The sequence below is a fragment of the Tachypleus tridentatus genome, chromosome 2, assembly GCF_004210375.1.
Source record: "Tachypleus tridentatus isolate NWPU-2018 chromosome 2, ASM421037v1, whole genome shotgun sequence".
NCBI lineage: Eukaryota > Metazoa > Arthropoda > Merostomata > Xiphosura > Limulidae > Tachypleus > Tachypleus tridentatus.
Window position 1 is genome coordinate 54,598,392 of NC_134826.1, and position 22,108 is coordinate 54,620,499.

Here is a 22,108-nt window from a genome sequence, read left to right on the forward strand (position 1 = left end):
GATGAGGGCTCAGCAGGCTTGCCGGGATATGACATACATATTATTGGTTTCAGGCAATATTTTATGGTATTAATTAAATTAACTTTCAAAATTATATTATACTTAGATGGTAATTAATAACAATGTTCAGCACTGGATGGCAAATGTGTAGCGCTGAATTAGATTCCAGTTACTCCAATGTTATTTCGTTGAGTCTGTTATTCTCATGGTTTAAACTAATATCATCCGAAATACACATGAACTTCTTAGTAAAGGTTAATAAAGTTTTATTCTAGACTATGATAGGTAGAAAATTGTTAATGAAACAAAACATTTTAACTGACTCAACGAAATAAAATTGGAGTAACTGGAATCTAATTCTGTGCTACACATTTGCCATCTAGTGCTGAATGTTGTTATTAATTAATAAATAGTAAAAAGAAAACATTACAAAAAAATCTCTCGTCATGTGAGTTCTGGCTCAACCTGGTCTTTTGTGACGTCTCTCATCAATGTAAGTTCTGACTCAACCTAGTCTACAACTATATCTTTCGTTACTGCATGGTTTGACTAAACTGTATCTTCTAATAAGTCATTCATCTTTGAGAGTTGTGATGAAATCTGATTTTCTAGAATGAATCGAATATTATTTTCTTTCCTGTTGTAAACAAACATTAAGTAACATTAATATCCATAATCTATTCTCAAACCACACAACATCATTGGGATCAAGACCATAACTATTCAGGTTTTCCTAACAAGTACCTTAATTACTCTTTTCCATACTTGTAATGATATTATATAACCCTGTTTTCTTTCTTAATAAATGTTTGCCGGACTTTGTCACGTCTTTTTATAAGACATTTCTTCAATATTGAGCTGAAACTCAAACATAATGAGAACTGTAGAAATAAATGTTGTTTTTTTTATGCCTGAAGTAAATAAAACATAGTGAACAATAAAAAACTACAAATTTACTTAATGCTTATCAGCGATGTTGATATATTGGTGAAGATCTATTTTAATAAAAATGTACTAAATCCCAGAACTAATTCTTAGAAATGTATTCATATCGTTATATCTCTCAATAATGTATTTATTATAAAATCCTGTTACGGAGTTATAGAGGGCGCAACTTGTCCATATGGTAGAGCAGCTGGGCCAAATCCTTGTGATACCACCAAATAGTGGTTTCTTGCTTTTCCTTTTCAGTTGTTAAGCACGAAGTTACACCTAAATAGGTTCTGTGTTATACCTACCACTGTTATCAAAACCAGGTTTTGGTGTTATAAGCCTTAACACATAACACTGAGCCACGGGGAGACACCACATCTTTTTAAACTACACGTGTGTTATAAGAGTGACAGATAATCCATTACCATAGTACGGCTTTGAACTGGCTGTCTTCTCTCTGGTCAGTAGTTCATAATTGGAACGACGGGAGTTAGCTTTCGCGACTTTGCTTTAAAACAATGTATTATTTCATATTTTCTGAAATGAACTAACAAACTTAATTGAATACGGTTTGCCGTCTAAACATAGTACTATTATCAGTTCTGTACCAGACTCCATCAGTTCTGACATACTGACTGTCATTTCTTTCTTTGACAGAGTGTTTACTTACCTCTAGTAAACTATTGTTCTCACCAGTACTTCAGTGGACTCAGTTCTCACCAGTCCTTTAGTGGATTGTCTTCTTAGCAGTTCTCTAACAGTGTTTTTTAGTTATTTCACTACTGGTTTGTTTTTATATCGTCATATTTCCCATCCTGTAACAACACACAACCTACCAGTTTTAAAACGTACTGTAATTTTACTGGTTCTGTTTAATAGGCTGTCTCTTGATGAAAAGAAAGAAATCTTTCATCAAGTCGAATAGAGTTTAAAATTATAATGATGGAATATTTGTACCATAACAGACAGTGTACTAAACAACCCAGAATGATTGGTTTTGAGGCCGAGACTCAATATCTGTTTTAGCTTCCTTCTGATGATCGTTATTTATCCACCAAACCTTTGTAAGAACATTAATGAAGAAAAGAGATGACTAAGTCTGTAGATTGTTATTTTCTTTAAAACAAACATAGGTATATGTGTGTGTACAAACATTTAAAAAATATATATGTGGGTAAATAATTCTCGTTTCGGAACAAGCTCGTTTATTCAGTTGTATTTTTCCTTAATTTAATTCAGAAGAGAATTCTAAAAGTTGTCAGGAAAGTGAATTATGATAACGCGAGTCAAGTTGTGATAGGTGTTGAACTGAGTTACAGAAAGGGCTTTGTTCCGTTTCTCATGTGCGTACTGACTGTCCTATTTATTCCCCACTAATCCGCATGAGAAGTGTGGTTAGGGGTGACATTTTCAATCTCCAGTTAACACGTTTTATAGATCTACAGCCAAGTAGTTTTCATGTTTCACCAAAACAATGACCTGATGGGTGATAACATGTTTTACACCTGCTTAGAGGGAAAGCAAACTTACGTTTCGGATTACTGAGATAATGGTCATATTGTGGCTGAAAGTGTTCTCCAGGGAGCCGTACTTGAAGACGTTCCCTATCAAAGAAAAGATTAACATAAATTCAGTCATCTTTAAAGACGTCACCCGATGGAAGTGCTCGTTTGTCTTCGTAGACGAGGAAATTAAAAATACTGAGCATGTACACTCGTAGATGTTGTGAAATATACCCAAAGAAATAACTCTAACTGATCTAATTAAAATAAGATGTTGTATACAGCAGCAGTAACAAATATTAAAAAAAACTTATTACTACAATACGAACATTATAGTGTGTTGATTAGAATGTCATAAAAGCAGAAATTATTATAGTTAAAATATTTGTACAGGTACATAGATATTTAAAACAGGTATATGTGGGTGTATAAACGTAACTGGTTTTTGGTTTTGAATTTCGCGCAAAGCTAGACGAAAGGCTATCTGTGTTAGCCGTCCCTAATTTAGCAGTGTAAGACTAGAGGGAAAGCAGCTAGTCTTCACCACTCACCGCCAACTCTTGGGCTGCTCTTTTACCAAAGAATAGTGGGATTGACCATCACGTTATAACTCCCACGTGGCTGAAAGGGTGTTATGTTTGGTGTGACGGAAATTCGAACCCGCGACCCTCAGCTCAAAAGTCAAACGCCTTAACCCACCTGGCCATGCCACGCCTGGTGTGTAAACATTTATGATAGATATATGTGGATGTATAAACGTTTATAATAGATATATGGGGTGCATAAATAGTTGAAAATAGATATATGTGGGTGTATAAATATATACGGAAATATTATAAAGGGAGAGTAACATCCCAGAAGTCTTTGGTTATACGGTAGTATTGAGAAGAAAGAGTAACATTCTAAAGGTATCTGATTATACAGTAAGATTAGGAAGGAAGAGTAATATTCCAAAAGTTTCTGGTTATACAGTAAGATTAGGAAGGAAGAGTAACATTCCAAAAGTCTATACTTAACGAGGTACGGTTGGGGAAGAAGTTCTACTTTCCAATTTTTTTAAAGTTGTCTAGCCCTTTGAATTGTAAACTGTGAGTGTTGTTTGGTTTAGCGTATTATTTTTCGCAAACTCCTGTTTAGATAATCCAGTAAATTACACATTTGTTGAATTACGCTTTTGTACAAACAAAACTATATACAGAAGGTTTTTGAAAAATGTTTTGTGGGCTGTCCGACAAAATGAACACTTAATTAGACGGTAAATTATCAGGCTTTCCTGCTCTATAGTTTTATTTTTCCAGAGTTTGTTTGTTTTAAATTTCGCGAGAAGATACGTGAGAGCTATCTGCGCTAGCCGTCCCAAATTTGGCAATGCAAGACTAGAGGGAAGGAAGCTAGTCACCATTACCCAGTGCCAGCTCTTGGGCTACTCTTTTACCAATGAATAGTGGGATTGATCATCACAATATAACGCTCTCACAGCTGGAAGGACAAACATGTTTGGTGTGATGGGGATTCGAACCCGCAACCTTCGAATTACGAGTCGAGCGCCCTTACCACCTGGCCATGCCGGGCCACTTTTTCCAGAGATTGACTAAAACTTTAAAATACGTAAACTTGTATTTCAAATAAAAAACTGGAACAACGTTCAAAATACACAGTAGAAGCTTCATCTGACCGAAGACCAGTGTTAGAAAACTACATGTTTAGTAACTAACTGGCTTAAGTCAAACAACATTGTATTGTGTGTTTTAAACGTCGGTATTAAAACCAGTTGTAAAGTTTTTGCACGAGTTGTCTTCACTGAATTTCCTAGTGTTTATTTTAGAAATTGGGTTTAACTTATTACGAATATTAACTAAGACTTGTAAAGTAAATAGGCTTACGCTCACGACGACCACACAATATTTTCCTAGAGGATTTTTAAATTTAGACTTCCTTCCTTTAATATTAGGGTCGAGGGTTCGATTCCCCGTCACACCAAATATGCTTGTTTTTCTTAGCCATGGAGGCGTTATAATGTTAACAGTCAATCTTATTATTTGTTGTTAAAAAAATAGCCATAGAGTTGGCGGTGGGTGGTTATGGTCAGCTACCTTCCATTTAGTCTTACACTGCTAAATTAGGGACGGCTAGCGCAGATAGCCCTCGTGTAACTTTGCGCAAAACTCAACAAACAAGCTTATTGGTTTTCTGTTTTACATAAAAACAGAATGTCATGTAAGAAACCTGCTACGAGTTGGTAAGTAGTAATTAATCCTATATTATTTTTAAAATGTGAAACTTTTACTTTTTTCTCAATGACTCGCCCAACTTTTACAATGTCTAAAAATGTTTCTAGATATTTTATTATCAGTTCCATCTCGTGAGGTAGAAATATGAACATACGTATGGTTACTTATTTCACGACTATACACAAAGTTACTCAAAATATGAGTGTATTTTATTACGTTATTTACTAAGTCAAAATATAACAAATAAACACATATATGTATATATATGCATATATATATATCAAACAACAGAATGTTGATAAGTCTTGTGGTACCTCCTTCCATCTTCACTGATCAAGATGAATATATATAACAACAGAATATTAATAAGTCTAGCAGTATCTCCTTCCATCTTTACTGATCAAGATGTGTGTACGTATGTATATATATCAGACAACAGAATATTGATAAGTGTTGTGGTACCTCCTTCCACTTTTACTGATCAAGATATATATAACAAACAACAGAATATTAATAAGTCTTGCAGTATCTCCAAGATGTGTGTATATATATATATATCAGACAACAGAATATTGATAAGCATTGTGGTGCCTTATATTTTTACTGATCAAAATGTGTGTGTAAATTTCTATCTATATGAAACAACAGAATGTTGGTAAGTCTTGCAGTACTTCCTTCCATCTTTACTGATCAAGATGTGTATATCTATATAAAACAACAGAATGTTGATAAGTCTTGTGGTACCTCTTTCCACTTTTACTGATTAAGATATGTATATGTGTATATATATATATATGAAACAACAGAATATTAATAAGTCTTGCAGTATCTCCTTACATCTTTACTGATCAAGATGTATATATATATATATATAACAAACAACAGAATATTAATAAGTCTTGCAGTATCTCCTTACATCTTTACTGATCAAGATGTATATATATAACAAACAACAGAATATTGATAAGTGTTGTGGTACCTCCTTCCATGTTTACTGATCAAAATGTGTGTATATACATAGTTCTTTCTAGCAAATACCAAGATACTGGCTTCTAATGATGACAAATTCTTATCATTAGCTGATAGTAATGAACGTTTCAACAACATGAGGTGATGTCTGATTTAAAACAATAATTCTACATATTAACAGTAGAGAATGTTTTAACTATTTTGCCACTGAGAAGACTAAGATATATTTTCATTTAAAGTGTTGTTATTTTTCTGAGGAAACTACAAACCAAACAAAAAAGGATGACAAAGAAAACCAGTTACAAATAGGTTTTAATATTTTAATTCCTCTAACTACAAAGAATGAGGTAAACATCTTCCTGACTGCAAGTTCAACATTCACTGTACATGAAAGAAAGACGTTCCATTCTGTGATATCTATACACATAAATACAGTTACTGTACAGTATTAATCATATCACTGTTGATGGAATTAAGAGATCTATGGATAAAGGAAACCACAAGTGAATAAAATATAGAAAATATTATTGGGAAATTTAACTGAATTTTTCAATTTTAGAAATATTTAATACAATCATCAGTACTTGGTGAAATACAATCATCAGTAGTTGCTGGTGAAATGATTGAATATGTCGCATCTTAAATATAAATTTTTCTTAAATCATTGGGAGATGTGATCATGTAACATTGTGGGCATAACTTCCTGGTCCCCTGAAAATAAGGATGCAATTCTTAAGGATGTACTTCTTCTAAGAAGAAAATCAGTTAATAGTAAACATTAATAGATTTACAGAAAATAAAAATATAAATTATTTCTTCTTCTTACTAAAATTAATTACATAGTTTTAAACAGATGACATAAAGAATAAATTAGCAAGAGTCTGTGTAAAATGTAAGAATAATTCTAAAATACACTAAATATTTCTAAATAAGTTCTTTAAATTAATATTAAAGGGAATTTCTGTCAAACAATAGGAACACACTTTTATAACTATAAAAATGTGACATTTAACACCGACAGTCTTTGGTATTTTAAACAACTCAATGTGCAATTTAGTAAACTAATTCTAATGATATTTAAGATGTCATGGAAATGGACTAATAAAATAAATAACAGATGCAAAACATAGAATAGAAACTTAAATAAATATAACAATGTATTGAAAAAAAATTCATTATTTAAACACAAAAAATTAGGAGAGAAACAACTGTATGAACAAAAAATTGTTTTTAAACACAAATATGAAACACTGGACATCTGAGTCTTAATAGCTGAAATGATAAAAAACATTGTTTGGTTCCATATTACTGTCAAACAATCAATACATAATTAAATTTTAAATTATAAAATGTAGAATTGTTAAAATATTGCCAGAAATGCATTTAATAAAAATATAAAATAACTAAATAAAACCACTAGCTACAAGTAATAGGTAACTTGTAAAGATAAAACCACTAGCTACAAGTAACAGGTAGTTAGTAAAGGTAAAACCACTAGCTACAAGTAACAGGTAGTTAGTAAAGATAAAACCACTAGCTACAAGTAAGAGGTAGTTCGTAAAGATAAAACCACTAGCTACAAGTAAGAGGTAGTTCGTAAAGATAAAACCACTAGCTACAAGTAACAGGTAGTTCGTAAAGATAAAACCACTAGCTACAAGTAACAGGTAGTTGTAAAGATAAAACCACAAGCTACAAGTAACATGTAGTTAGTATATATAAAACCACTAGCTACAAGTAACATGTAGTTAGTAAATATAAAACCACTAGCTACAAGTAACATGTAGTTAGTAAATATAAAACCACTAGCTACAAGTAACTGATAGTAAAGATAAAACCACTATCTACAAGTAACAGATAGGTAGTAAATATAAAACCACTAGCTAGAACTGTGTATATTACTTCCAAGTAAATGGGTAGCTAGTAAAGATAAAGGTTCTCAAAAAGTGTTTAAACTTTGTTTCAAATATGAATAAATTAACTAAATGTTTCTGTTAAACCTGCTTCATGACTGAAGTTCTAAAAATTACCAATGTTCTCAACCAGCATTCTTCACAGTGGACATGCCAGCAGCATACAGAGACCACAGGTTGTCTGTAAGACTCCTAGAGAACAATGAATACTGTTAGATAATGAACACATAGAGACCACAAGTTGTCTGTAAGGTTCCTAGAAAAGAATGAATACTGTTTTTCAACCAACACACACAGACCATAGGTTATATGTAAAATAATGAGAACAACATGAATATTATTATTTATTCAACACACACACACACAGACCACAGGTTGTCTGTAAGGTAGTGAGGACAACATGAATATTGTTATATAATCAACACACACAGACCACAGGTTGTCTGTAAGGTAATGAAGATGACATGAATATTGTTATTTAATCAACACACACAGACCACAGCTTATGTGTAAGATAATGAGGAGGACATGAATATTGTTATATAATCAACACACAGAGACCACAGGTTATGTGTAAGGTAGTCAGGACAACATGAATATTGTTATATAATCAACACACACAGACCACAGGTTATGTGTAAGGTAGTCAGGACAACATGAATATTGTTATATAATCAACACACACAGACCACAGCTTATGTGTAAGGTAGTCAGGACAACATGAATATTGTTATTTAATCAACACACACAGACCACAGCTTATGTGTAAGATAATGAGGAGGACATGAATATTGTATTTTTTAATCAACACTCACAGACCACAGGTTATGTGTAAGGTAGTCAGGACAACGTGAATATTGTTATTTAATCAACACACACAGAACACAGGTTATGTGTAAGGTAGTCAGGACAACATGAATATTGTTATATAATCAACACACACACAGACCACAGCTTATGTGTAAGGTAGTCAGGACAACATGAATATTGTTATTTAATCAACACACACAGACCACAGCTTATGTGTAAGGTAGTCAGGACAACATTAATATTGTTATTTAATCAACACACACAGACCACAGCTTATGTGTAAGGTAGTCAGGACAACATGAATATTGTTATTTAATCAACTCACACAGGCCACAGGTTATGTTCTCTATGTTTTGTTTATCTTTCACAATAACCAAAAAACAAATGTATACAGAGAGACAAATATACAGAAAGGTTGAAAAGAATAACATTAATAGTTGTTTTTTTTCTAATATTTGTTTGTTATATTTACTTGGCAAAACTTGTGTATGAAAACTTCATAATAACATATTTTCTCCGACTTGAAGTACCTTCAGTTTTAAAACATTTAATGTTAATGGTAACTATACTTTTATTTATATATACACCTTTAAAAAATAGAATAAAGGAGGTAAACATTAAATACATAAAACATTCTCTCCTTAAAGACATGGGTGACTTGGTGGGGTTCAGAAGACAAGAACCATTCAGAATTACTGTACTTAATATGTTCACCTACCATACAAATGAGACATTTCATCTGCTCATCATGATGAATAGACTCTTCTAGCTTCTTAATTTTGGATTTTAATGAAGAAATTGTTTGAAGTTGAGTCATTGTCACAGTGGGATTTCTAAAATATAATGTTAAAAGTTGAAGAAACTTCTTTTGCTGTATAGTACACTTCCAGTACATTCATTTACACACAAATCATATTCACCTAGAGTTTTTGTACTTGATAGAAAAGTCCCACATCACAGTTTTAAACAAATGAGTGAAATGTGGATTAACCTTCACAACAAATAACTATTCAAAAAACCTGTTCTGATATAAATTCAACAAACATATCTAGATTTCTTGTGAAGAGATGTAATGGAGTAATCTACTGTCAATTTTGATTAAAATCTTCCTTGTTCATTTAAAACATAGGTTTCAGTTTTATAGAATCAGGAGAAACAGAAAATAGGGAGCTTCCCCAGTTTGCTAACCAGACTAGTGAATTATTGAAAATATGTGCTCAGAGCTTGCAGGGAAATGAAATGTAATAATGGTTACTGACTCACTCTGGTTTAGTCTCTCCATTGGTTAAGCCAGTTCCTTTACTATTTTCCTGTGTCAGTTCATTATCTGGAAAAAGTAAATTGACTTTAAGTTCTTATGAATGGAAGGATGTTCCACAGGAGTATTACTTATTCTGTTGCTAAAATTTCCCTGTTATGTACAAATTTGTAATAGATTTAGTGTAATTTAGAAGATTGGACAACCAAGATGGACAATAAGTACCTTGTTGTCCTGAAATGTTATGTTATATAAATCTAAAATGGATAGTTGGGCTTATATGTTTACAGACTTTTACATATTTCACCTAATTAATGTTTGTTTAATTACTATATCTGAGTGTGAAGAACCCCACTGTAGTCAGATCTTGAACCAAGTTAGCTACCAGAACACTCCATTGTTGACATTATATAACACAAACCATGTTCTTTAAGTCAACAACACACAACACTATCAAACCTAAATCAGGCAATAAAAACTATCACACCAACACCAGGCCAATCCCACTGGGTAGTGTTATCAGAACAACACAAAATCTGCCCAGATTGGACATAAACCTAGAAGTTATAACTATTTCACCCTTGCTAAAGCTCTGACCAATAATATTACCAATTCAGTTACCATGACTCAAGTCCTCACCATGCTAGCCACTTCAGCATGAATTTATAAAATAAATTAGGTTAAATAACTAATCAAAAATTTCATAAGATGTCACTAGAATAAGTAATGGTTCTGTGGAACTTTTTAACATATTTTCATTAACTAAGTTAGCTGGCTAATTTACACAATCTATCACAACATTGCTATCTGTACAACACAACTCTGAACAACATTCTGCCAGTTTAATAATACAAACATACTCAAACTGAACATACTCTAACTAAATAGTGAGTTAGTGTTTTAACTAAACATTCATAGTTAAACTTGTCAAAAGTGAATCAGAAAATATTTAGAAGGTATCTTTTTCTAATCACACCTCACTATTTCAGAAGCAAAAGAAAATATTTATCTCAATTACTTTCATAAAATTTGTAAGTGTGTAAGCAACACATAGATAAATACTGGAGAAACAAAACTAGAGCTAAATAAACAGTAACAGAAAAAAACTGTAGCTAAGCAAACCCTGGTAAAACAAAACTAAAGCTAAAAACCACTGAAAGAACAAAACTAGGACTGAATAGACATAAATAGAACAAAATTTTGGTTTAATAGTCATGAACAAACACAAGAAGAGCTAAATGAACATTGATAAAATAAAACTAAATTCTATCAGACACATGTTATATTTTATCTAAAGTTTATGTTAAGAAATAAATACCAATGTTACCATTTTTAAGTATCCACTTATTACCTTCAGGAATAATTCTTTGTTCTTCTGATGCTCTAAAACATAAAACTTTAGGTTAGATTTTAAATTCAGGATAAAATAAGTTATTAATATAAACATATAGATATTAACATTATTATACAGTTTACAGAAATGTAGCCCTAAGTCACTTCATTCCTTACAATATATAATATTTGCAGTAATTACACATACGTATATTGCTGTTATTTTACCTAATATAATAAGTATATGTTTTGTTAAGATATTTTTCACTAAGATTTATAAATTCAATTTTTTTAAATCAAATAACACTTTTAATAAAAACTTACATCACATTTTCAAATTGTTTTCTTTCGTCTTTGTCTAGAGGTTCATTGGAAGAACAAGAAATGATATCAGCTTCTGTGTACCTGTTAGTTCAAACTAAGGAATAACCTTTATATCAGTGTAACTGGTAGTTCAAACTAAGGAATAACCTTTATATCAGTGTAACTGGTAGTTCAAACTAAGGAATAACCTTTGTATCAGTGTATCTGGTAGTTCAAACTAAGGAATAACCTTTATATCAGTGTAACTGGTAGTTCAAACTAAGGAATAACCTTTATATCAGTGTATCTGGTAGTTCAAACTAAGGAATAACCTTTATATCAGTGTATCTGGTAGTTCAAACTAAGGAATAACCTTTATATCAGTGTAACTGGTAGTTCAAACTAAGGAATAACCTTTATATCAGTGTATCTGGTAGTTCAAACTAAGGAATAACCTTTATATCAGTGTATCTGGTAGTTCAAACTAAGGAATAACCTTTATATCAGTGTAACTGGTAGTTCAAACTAAGGAATAACCTTTATATCAGTGTAACTGGTAGTTCAAACTAAGGAATAACCTTTATATCAGTGTATCTGGTAGTTCAAACTAAGGAATAACCTTTATATCAGTGTATCTGGTAGTTCAAACTAAGGAATAACCTTTATATCAGTGTAACTGGTAGTTCAAACTAAGGAATAACCTTTATATCAGTGTAACTGGTAGTTCCAACTAAGGAATAACCTTTGTATCAGTGTATCTGGTAGTTCAAACTAAGGAATAACCTTTATATCAGTGTATCTGGTAGTTCAAACTAAGGAATAACCTTTATATCAGTGTATCTGGTAGTTCAAACTAAGGAATAACCTTTATATCAGTGTATCTGGTAGTTCAAACTAAAGAATAACCTGTGATGATGAGAAAACCCACTTGTAGAGAAATATATATATGTAAAAATGGCTGGTGTTGGTACAGAAAGGACTATATAAAGGAGCGAACAATGTTTCGACATTCTTCGGTCATCGTCAGGTTCACATAGAAGGTCGAAACGTTGTTCGCTCTCCTACATAGTGCTTTCTCTATCCATACCAGCCGTTTTTACATATATAAAGAATAATCTTTATATTCGTGTATCTGATAGTTCAAACTAAAGAATAATCTTTATATTAGTGTATCTGGTAGTTCATTTTAAAGAATAATCTTTATATTAGTGTATCTGGTAGTTCAAATTAAAGAATAATCTTTATATTAGTGTATCTGGTAGTTCAAATTAAAGAATAATCTTTATATTAGTGTATCTGGTAGTTCAAATTAAAGAATAATCTTTATATTAGTGTATCTGGTAGTTCATTTTAAAGAATAATCTTTATATTAGTGTATTTGTTAGTTCAAACTAAAGAATAACCTTTACAATTAGCTACTAGCAGTTAGATTTTCACTCCAACTGGTAATAAACCTAATGAAAATATTCTCGTCAAATAAACTGTCCTTTAAAGAAGAACACCTATATTTGTCATTAAAAGAATTGTAACAGAGACAAATATCTTGAAGAATCCGTCTTTTCACTAATTAATATTACTTTAACTAAAGTTTATTTAACTAAAGATTTTGTTCATTTTATTGTAAAGGTGAAACTTGTTCAAAGGACTTGATTACCTGTAGTGCCGACCGTGTGGATTTGTCCTTGAAATTTTACATCATGTACCCTTTTGCTTGCCGCTGAGTAATTATTATATATAATATCTTACATAATTACGTCTTCTCACGTGGCGATTCACATTTCAACTCTACATTATATTTATTTCATTAACGTAATTGTAATATAAATAAATATCTTTTATTTTTATTTTAATATATTTATGTTACTATGATAAAGCAATCGTATTAAAACTAAAACTATGTTACTATCGCGTCTACACTGAATAAAGCGAAAATAGTTTAAAATTCAACAGCTTAAAGATTATGGCTACATCACAAAAAGAAAACAATATTATAGATAGCAAATAAGTTTGTTTGTTTGTTTTGAATTTCGCGCAAAGCTACACGAGGGTTATCTGCGCCAGTCATTCCTAATTTAATAGTGTAACATTAGAGGGAAGGCAACTAGTCATCACCACCCATCGCCAACTCTTGGGCTACTCTTTTACCAACGAATAATGGGATTGGCCGTGACTTTATAACGCCCCCACAGCTGAAAGGCGAGCATGTTTAGTACGACTAGGAATCGAACCCGCGACCCTCAGATTACGAGTCGAATGCCTTAACCCACCTGGCCATGCCGGGCCCGGCATTAGGTTAGACGATCTGTAACGTCAATCCGAGATTCAGTTTTGAGATAGTCACAACATAAGTAGTCTATTCTTGTTGACGAGAAACCCACTTGAAATAAAAATGTATCTCAGGCTAAGGTTTTTTTCTTAACTTGAAGATTACCTACGAAAGTCAAAACGTTGTTCTCTCCTTATCAATAAATGTGTTAATACCCATACCAACCGTTCTGAGATGCAAGTAGCCTATTATATAGTTTCGTACTTAATAACGAAAGGTAGAAATGTCGTTACTATAAATTAATACACAAATGACGAAAAAAATTATCTTTGTATGTTTATAAAAATAACTTTCAAATTATTTTTTTATGGCTGGTAAAACAGTCTTGTTTATGCGAACCCGCGACCCTCAGATTACGAGTCGCACGCCTTAACCCACCTGACTATGTGGCTTTGGTTGGATTTTTACATGAGCCCTCGTCACCTCGGTTTGTTACGTTTCAGTACAGGTATAGCTGAGTTTGTGATTTATTCTGCCCGTAATAAGGTTCAATAGTGTGGTTGGTGTTCATTTTGTGATTATATCTAAGGCTGAACTTAAGGTTAAATTTTATTTCGATATCTTACGGTTTCTCGACAAACTGTCAGATTTATATAGTATTAATCACGACTCTGGGCATTTGTTAAGTGAGAGTAAATGGGGTTATATATTGTGTTGGAATGATGATTTTGTTTGCTTTCTGATGATACTTTGTTTATTGTAGTTCATCTTATTATAAATATGTTTGGCAATAATTTTAATATTTTGTTTCGTTACTGCTAATTTTCTGTGTATGACTTTCGAGTAATTATTTCTAATTAATATTTCTTTGTTATTCAGATAAGTACAGCCATTATGATGATGTGTTTTTGTTTAATACCCCTTCTGTGAGGGTGGGTAAATAAAGAAAAAATCATTGAAGATGCCGTGGGAAGTTATAATCTTACGCTCCACCCCACTATTCGTTGGGAAAAGTAAGATTATGATCAGTTGATTAGTCTATCGTTTCAATAAAAGATAGGGTTAGCTCAGATAGCGCTTCATTAACTTTCACGAAATTCAACAAGCAAACACTTCAAGTAAAAGGATACTGTGGTTGACCATAGGTGGCGGTATCATCGCTATCAACGTTTAAGTCTTGGTTGTCATCATCTTCACTATTATGCTTTCTTGAATTAAAACCTAAAATTAACCAAAAAATAACTCATATTTATTATTATTAAAAGCTCAGATTTTTAGTTACTTTTCCTTAGATACGAAAAATTATCTATAATAAACAGTTTAACAATATTTTATATTCAAATTTCAAGTTATTATTTTAAATCAATTATTTGCATTTGGTTTGGTTTATTCTGAATTTCGCGCATAGCTACTCGAGGGCTATCTGCGCTATCCGTCCCTAATTTAGCAGTGTAAGACTAGAGGGAAGGCAGCTAGTCATCACCACTCACCGCCAACTCTTGGGCTATTCTTTTACCAACGAATAGTGGGATTGATTGTAACATTATAACGCCCTCGCGGCTGAAAGGGCGAGCATTTTGGTGTGACAGGATTTCGAACCCGCGACCCTCAGATTACGAGTCGAATGCCTTAACCACCTGGCCATGCCAGGCTATTTGCATTTAAACAGTCTTTCTGAAATTTTGGTTATTGTATAAATTTAACGAGTTAAAATTCTGTTTGTGTTTTAAAACCACATTTTCATTTTTTTCTGCAACACTTTTTTTCAGATATAAACCAAATTACTAAGTTTATTTTTACCACAATAAATGAACAGGCTGTATGAACCGTATAGAAGGATACACTGACTGGTGATGTCTGAAGAAGAAATTATTTTGTTTTTAACTAGATCAAACATTTTCTATCATTACCATTAATTTACGATCAAAACAAGATACTTTTAACGATATTTTGTTGGTCATACAGTTAACAGTACTGAAATACATGATTCAAAGTTATCGTTTACTTTATGTAAGGATAAATAAATCACTAGTGTAGACAACTGTTAATGTTTTCAACCTGCAAATCCCGTCTCTAGACCAGACGATTGTATTCTGATATGTCTCGTCCATTCGTAATGTCCAAGATGTTCACCACCTTCCACGTCTACTGTTTCGTCTTCTGAACCATTGGTTTCTCTCTGCAAATTCAAAGTTGTTTTTATGATTGAAATAATAAGTTAGGTTCCAAGAGTTTGAACAGCACTTTCGACCTTCTATTTGAAATAATACGCTAAAGTTAGCTCGTAAACATCAGTGATAATGAATAAGCTAGGCTTATTCAGTAAATGTTAGCGAATTACTTGGATAGGCTTAGAAGTTAAACATTAATGAAATGATTTGTTTGTTTGTTTTTAGGTTTTTTTCGCGCAAAGCTACTCGAGGGCTATTTGCGCTAGCCGTCCTTAATTTAGTAGTGTAAGACTAGAGGGAAGGAAGCTAGTCATCAGCTTGGGCTACTCTTTTACCAACGAATAGTGGGATTTACCATCACATTATAAAGCCCATGTGGCTGAAAGGGCGAGCATGTTTGGTGCGACGGGGATGCGAACCCGCGACCCTCAGATGACGAGTCGCACACCTTAACCCACCTGGCCATGCCGGGCCTTAATGAAATGAAAAATAACAACAGTGAAGAATAATCCTTTAAGCTCAGTAAATGCCAGTGAAACTATTAAAATTGGTCGGTTAAATTAGTGAATTAATGAGCTAGGCTTAGTTGGTAAACATCAGCAAAACTACTTACGCAAGGTTAAGTTAGTTATAAGTAGCAACTTAATCAGTTAGGCTTAGTTGGTTAATATTAACGAATTAATCAATTAAATTCAGATGGTAAACATCAGCGAAATTATTTAATTAAACAGTTGATAAACATCAGGGAAATTTAATGAATTAGGCTTAGTTACAACATTAAAAATCGAACCTACATTTATAAATATCGTGTAAAATGTGATAAAATCTAGAAAAAATGGTTTCTCTTTATTTCTTCGTTTATATCATGAAGCGAGAACATTTTGATATACACATAAGAAGAAAAGTATACAGTTAATTAACTAAATAAATAATTCTAGCTTTAAAACAAAAATGCAATAACTAAAATATTTTAACTTTAACCTAAATCAAACCTTAATTTTATATAATAAATACAACGCTCAGATAACAGCGATAAAGATAGTTAAATTTTAACTACAACGTAAGTCTAACCTTGATGATATACCATATTGAACTGACGTCTGTTTGATTTATTTAACATTATGTGATACATCCAAGAAATAAGTTTACGCAGGTTTAATTTTCTTGTTTACATCAGCATCATTGATTTTCCGAAAAAACAATCGATTTACTTGTGTTTTTAATTGATTTCAACTAAAGTACTTCATTTTTAAAAACCACAATACAAAGCCATTTCATGAATGTAGAAATGTTGGTGTATCAGTTTTGGATTATTGTTAGATTGTGAATTTTGCTGTGTTTACATATGTAGCGTAGAAACCGTCGTACCTTTTTAATACACCGCTCGACGTGCGAGTTGAAATCATCCAGCGGCCCCGCTAATCTGGCACAGCATGCAGGACACACGGGTTCTTCCCTGGTCCTCTTCTTCCCCTTACTGGGACGAACTGAAATACAACTTGTTGCCTCAACAAATAACCTTGTGTTATTTAAGATATTTTTTTACTGTTTATGATAAAGAAACTCTTAATGAAACTTAGTTACAGTGTTTAGAGTGCACTTAAAGTGAGAATAAGAAAGCGAAAAAAGAAACAAAACGGAATTTTACTGAGTACTTAACAAATAAAGCTTTGTAAGCATAGTATAGTACTTTAGTTATGAACCAACGTCACAAAGCACTGCATTATGCTTCAAAATTGTTCTTTCCCAATTTATCAAGTAGCTTGTTCTAGTCGGAAGTTAGTGTTAACTAAGTATTAAAATAAATCAGTAGCAAAATATAGTTGTTTGAAAAATTAATGATCTTTTATTACAGTTGGGCAACATATACTAGGGCAGGTTGTATGTGTCCATTCAGAACTGGACAAAATAAACTAGGACAGGTTGTGTCTGTACATTCAGAACTAGACTGCACTAATTAGGGCAGGTTATGTTTGTCCGTTCAGAACTGTTCTACACTATGTTTATCCTTCTACGTTCTAATATATACAATTATACTTTTTACCACCACCTCGGTAACCGCCAGAGTTTAATTTTAAAGTTTGCCGAAACTGTCACCATGAACGCGACTGGTTAAATTTCAGATTCCGTACATTCAGCCTAAAGGTGAGTTTGTTTGTTTTGAATTTCGCGCAATGCTACTCGAGGGTTATCTGCGCTAGCCGTCCCTAATTTTGTAGTGTAAGACTAGAGGGAAGGCAGCTAGTCATCACCACCCACCGCCAACTCTTGGGCCACTCTTTTACCAACGCATAGTGGGATTAACCGTCACATTATAACGCCCCATGGCTAAAAGGGCGAGCATGTTTGGTGCGACCGGGATTCGAACCCGCGACCCTCAGATTACGAGTCGAACGCCTTAACACACTTGGCCATGCCAGGCCCTAAAGGTGAGAAGTATATGTGAACCAACAAGACCAAATACATCGTATCAAAATTATAAAAGTCACAACTTACCTCCAACTCGGTTTTGTCGATTACACTTTACTTTCTGGAAAGTCTGTATTCATGTAAAGAAATAATAAGGTTATAATTAATTAACCAAATATATAGTAAAACCAGCACTATGTTTAAGAAACAAAAAAATGTATTAATTGCACTTCAAACAAGTAGCAATAATAATAATAATTAGTTTAATAGTAACAGATTGTGTTGATGTGTTAAACTAACTTAACAGTTGTTAAACTTCTCTCAAACCATGTTCACTTCCATTAAGTTTCAACAGATATTTTAATGTAACAAAACATGCTGCACTGTCGTCTTTAACAGATGTTTTAATGTAACAAAACATGCTACACTGTCGTCTTTAACAGATGTTTTAATGTAACAAAACATGCTGCACTGTCGTCTTTAACAGATGTTTTAATGTAACAAAACATGCTACACCGTCGTCTTTAACAGATGTTTTAATGTAACAAAACATGCTGCACTGTCGTCTTTAACAGATGTTTTAATGTAACAAAACATGCTACACCGTCGTCTTTAACAGATGTTTTAATGTAACAAAACATGCTGCACTGTCGTCTTTAACAGATGTTTTAATGTAACAAAACATGCTACACCGTCGTCTTTAACAGATGTTTTAATGTAACAAAACATGCTACACCGTCGTCTTTAACAGATGTTTTAATGTAACAAAACATGCTGCACTGTCGTCTTTAACAGATGTTTTAATGTAACAAAACATGCTGCACTGTCGTCTTTAACAGATGTTTTAATGTAACAAAACATGCTACACCGTCGTCTTTAACAGATGTTTTAATGTAACAAAACATGCTACACCGTCGTCTTTAACAGATGTTTTAATGTAACAAAACATGCTACACCGTCGTCTTTAACAGATGTTTTAATGTAACAAAACATGCTACACCGTCGTCTTTAACAGATGTTTTAATGTAACAAAACATGCTACACCGTCGTCTTTAACAGATGTTTTAATATAACAAAACATGCTACACCGTCGTCTTTAACAGATGTTTTAATGTAACAAAACATGCTACACCGTCATCTTTAACAGATGTTTTAATGTAACAAAACATGCTACACCGTCATCTTTAACAGATGTTTTAATGTAACAAAACATGCTACACCGTCGTCTTTAACAGATGTTTTAATGTAACAAAACATGCTACACCGTCATCTTTAACAGATGTTTTAATGTAACAAAACATGCTACACCGTCATCTTTAACAGATGTTTTAATGTAACAAAACATGCTGCACCGTCATCTTTAACAGATGTTTTAATGTAACAAAACATGCTGCACCGTCATCTTTAACAGATGTTTTAATGTAACAAAACATGCTACACCGTCATCTTTAACAGATGTTTTAATGTAACAAAACATGCTGCATCGTCATCTTTAACAGATGTTTTAATGTAACAAAACATGCTACACCGTCATCTTTAACAGATGTTTTAATGTAACAAAACATGCTACACCGTCATCTTTAACAGATGTTTTAATGTAACAAAACATGCTACACCGTCATCTTCAACAGATGTTTTAATGTAACAAAACATGCTACACCGTCGTCTTTAACAGATGTTTTAATGTAACAAAACATGCTGCACTGTCGTCTTTAACAGATGTTTTAATGTAACAAAACATGCTACACCGTCATCTTTAACAGATGTTTTAATGTAACAAAACATGCTGCACCGTCATCTTTAACAGATGTTTTAATGTAACAAAACATGCTGCACCGTCATCTTTAACAGATGTTTTAATGTAACAAAACATGCTACACCGTCGTCTTTAACAGATGTTTTAATGTAACAAAACATGCTGCACCGTCATCTTTAACAGATGTTTTAATGTAACAAAACATGCTACACCGTCATCTTTAACAGATGTTTTAATGTAACAAAACATGCTACACCGTCATCTTTAACAGATGTTTTAATGTAACAAAACATGCTGCACCGTCATCTTTAACAGATGTTTTAATGTAACAAAACATGCTGCACCGTCATCTTTAACAGATGTTTTAATGTAACAAAACATGCTACACCGTCATCTTTAACAGATGTTTTAATGTAACAAAGCATGTTGCACTGTCGTCTTTAACAGATGTTTTAATGTAACAAAACATGCTACACCGTCATCTTCAACAGATGTTTTAATGTAACAAAACATGCTACACCGTCGTCTTTAACAGATGTTTTAATGTAACAAAACATGCTGCACTGTCGTCTTTAACAGATGTTTTAATGTAACAAAACATGCTGCACCGTCATCTTTAACAGATGTTTTAATGTAACAAAACATGCTGCACCGTCATCTTTAACAGATGTTTTAATGTAACAAAACATGCTACACCGTCATCTTTAACAGATGTTTTAATGTAACAAAGCATGTTGCACTGTCGTCTTTAACAGATGTTATAGTACAACAAAACTCGTCATATTAACGAGTTAACGAATTTAATAAAACATCGCACTTTACGTTCCTTAAGACATTAATTAACGGCGTTTGGCAATAAGACTGCTATCAAAGACAACACCATGCACCCCAAGATTAAGCAACGTAACATAAAACAACAAAAAAATACGACAGAGTTTTAGTTCATGTTTGCCGATAAGTTCGACCAAACACACCAGTACGATTTATATTTTAAATCAAATATAATAATGTGTTTACATTACGTAGGGAAGAAACAACAGAGAGAGCCACATACATGCCAACGAGATTCTGAAGAACTCAGTACTTCCTTCTTTCGGCTACTACCGGGAGAGGGCGTTCGCTGTAATGAAGAGGGTTTTATTAAAACATACATTTGTATTTGAGTTTCTCCTTCAATATCAGGAGGATAAATTTGTTAAAAGTACGTTTATCAAGACAAAAAAATAGTAACAATTTAGTTAATGTACCTGTGTCAATGACGTAACTATTAATATAATACTGTCGTATCACGTTTATGTGAGGGTATTCTAGATCATAGAACTAAGCGGTGGATTATGTTTTTTGTTTTTGAATTTCGCGCAAAGCTACACGAGGGCTATCTGCGCTAGTCATCCATAATTTAGCAATGTAAGACTAGAGGGAAGTCAGCTAGTCACCACCACCCACTGCCAACTGTTGGGATACTCTTTTATCAACGAATAGTGGGATTGATAGTAACGTTATAACGCCCCAACAGCTGAAAGAGCAAGCGTGTTTGGTGCCACAGGGATTCGAACCTGCGATCCTCGGATTACGAGTCGTGTGCTTTAACCACCTGGCCATGCCGGGCCCTAAACAATTGAAAAAAAATGAAATATTACACTTATTTAGAACTAATACAAAAGTTAATACTAGCAGTTGGAGTTCAGGGCTTAACGAAATAAAAATAAGGATTTCATGAAGTGCACTGTTTATTTGTCATGTTTTGAATCACAGATCTCACAATGAGGCAACGCTAAGTATATGAAATTTTAACGCTAAAATCCAGGGTTCAATTTCCCGCGGGAACAACAGATAACCCAATATGACTTTGTTCAAAAAGACAAACTCGAGAACATAGACTTTGATATTCAGATATTTAATATTTTAATATTTAGAATATAAACTTTCTCTTAGTTATTTTTATTCCTTACGAAAAATATGTGGCGCTTTATTGTTGTTTTTATACTGTAGAGTTATGTAACGTGAACTCTGTCCACCGCGATCTAACTGTAGATTTTAGCTTTGTAATTTTGCATATTCAACATTGATTTGTAGTGAACTTTAGTACGGTTTAACTTATATTTATTATACATTAAATTTTATATAACGATAGCAAAATATTCCAAGTAAAGCGCTCACCCTATTTTGTGACGTTCCTTCACTAGTTGACCTTTTGAAAGACCTGATGGCAAAAAATTAAATGAATATTAATCAATATTTCTCTATCAAATCAC

The 22,108-nt window shown here is 32.8% G+C and overlaps 1 protein-coding gene across 5 annotated transcripts in view; it reads right to left on the reverse strand.

Moving 5' to 3' along the window:
• Positions 1-5,936: 5,936 nt before the first annotated feature.
• LOC143243849 (E3 ubiquitin-protein ligase Rnf220-like) overlaps positions 5,937-22,108 on the reverse strand; it is a 43,409-nt gene continuing 27,237 nt past the window's right edge. For 2 of the 5 annotated variants that reach the window (XM_076487559.1, XM_076487558.1), the window contains exons 4-15: positions 22,014-22,056; positions 20,908-20,973; positions 18,185-18,227; positions 17,057-17,175; positions 15,576-15,696; positions 14,648-14,738; positions 11,273-11,353; positions 10,944-10,999; positions 9,622-9,685; positions 9,077-9,191; positions 7,666-7,740; positions 5,937-6,346 (exon numbers count right to left, since the gene is read on the reverse strand). In XM_076487559.1, coding sequence (XP_076343674.1) covers positions 6,275-6,346; positions 7,666-7,740; positions 9,077-9,191; positions 9,622-9,685; positions 10,944-10,999; positions 11,273-11,353; positions 14,648-14,738; positions 15,576-15,696; positions 17,057-17,175; positions 18,185-18,227; positions 20,908-20,973; positions 22,014-22,056 — 946 coding nt within the window. In that variant the 3' untranslated portion in view covers positions 5,937-6,274. The remainder of the gene's footprint in view (positions 6,347-7,665; positions 7,741-9,076; positions 9,192-9,621; positions 9,686-10,943; positions 11,000-11,272; positions 11,354-14,647; positions 14,739-15,575; positions 15,697-17,056; positions 17,176-18,184; positions 18,228-20,907; positions 20,974-22,013; positions 22,057-22,108) is intronic. The other 3 variants (XM_076487561.1, XM_076487562.1, XM_076487563.1) reach the window with 3 other exon arrangements.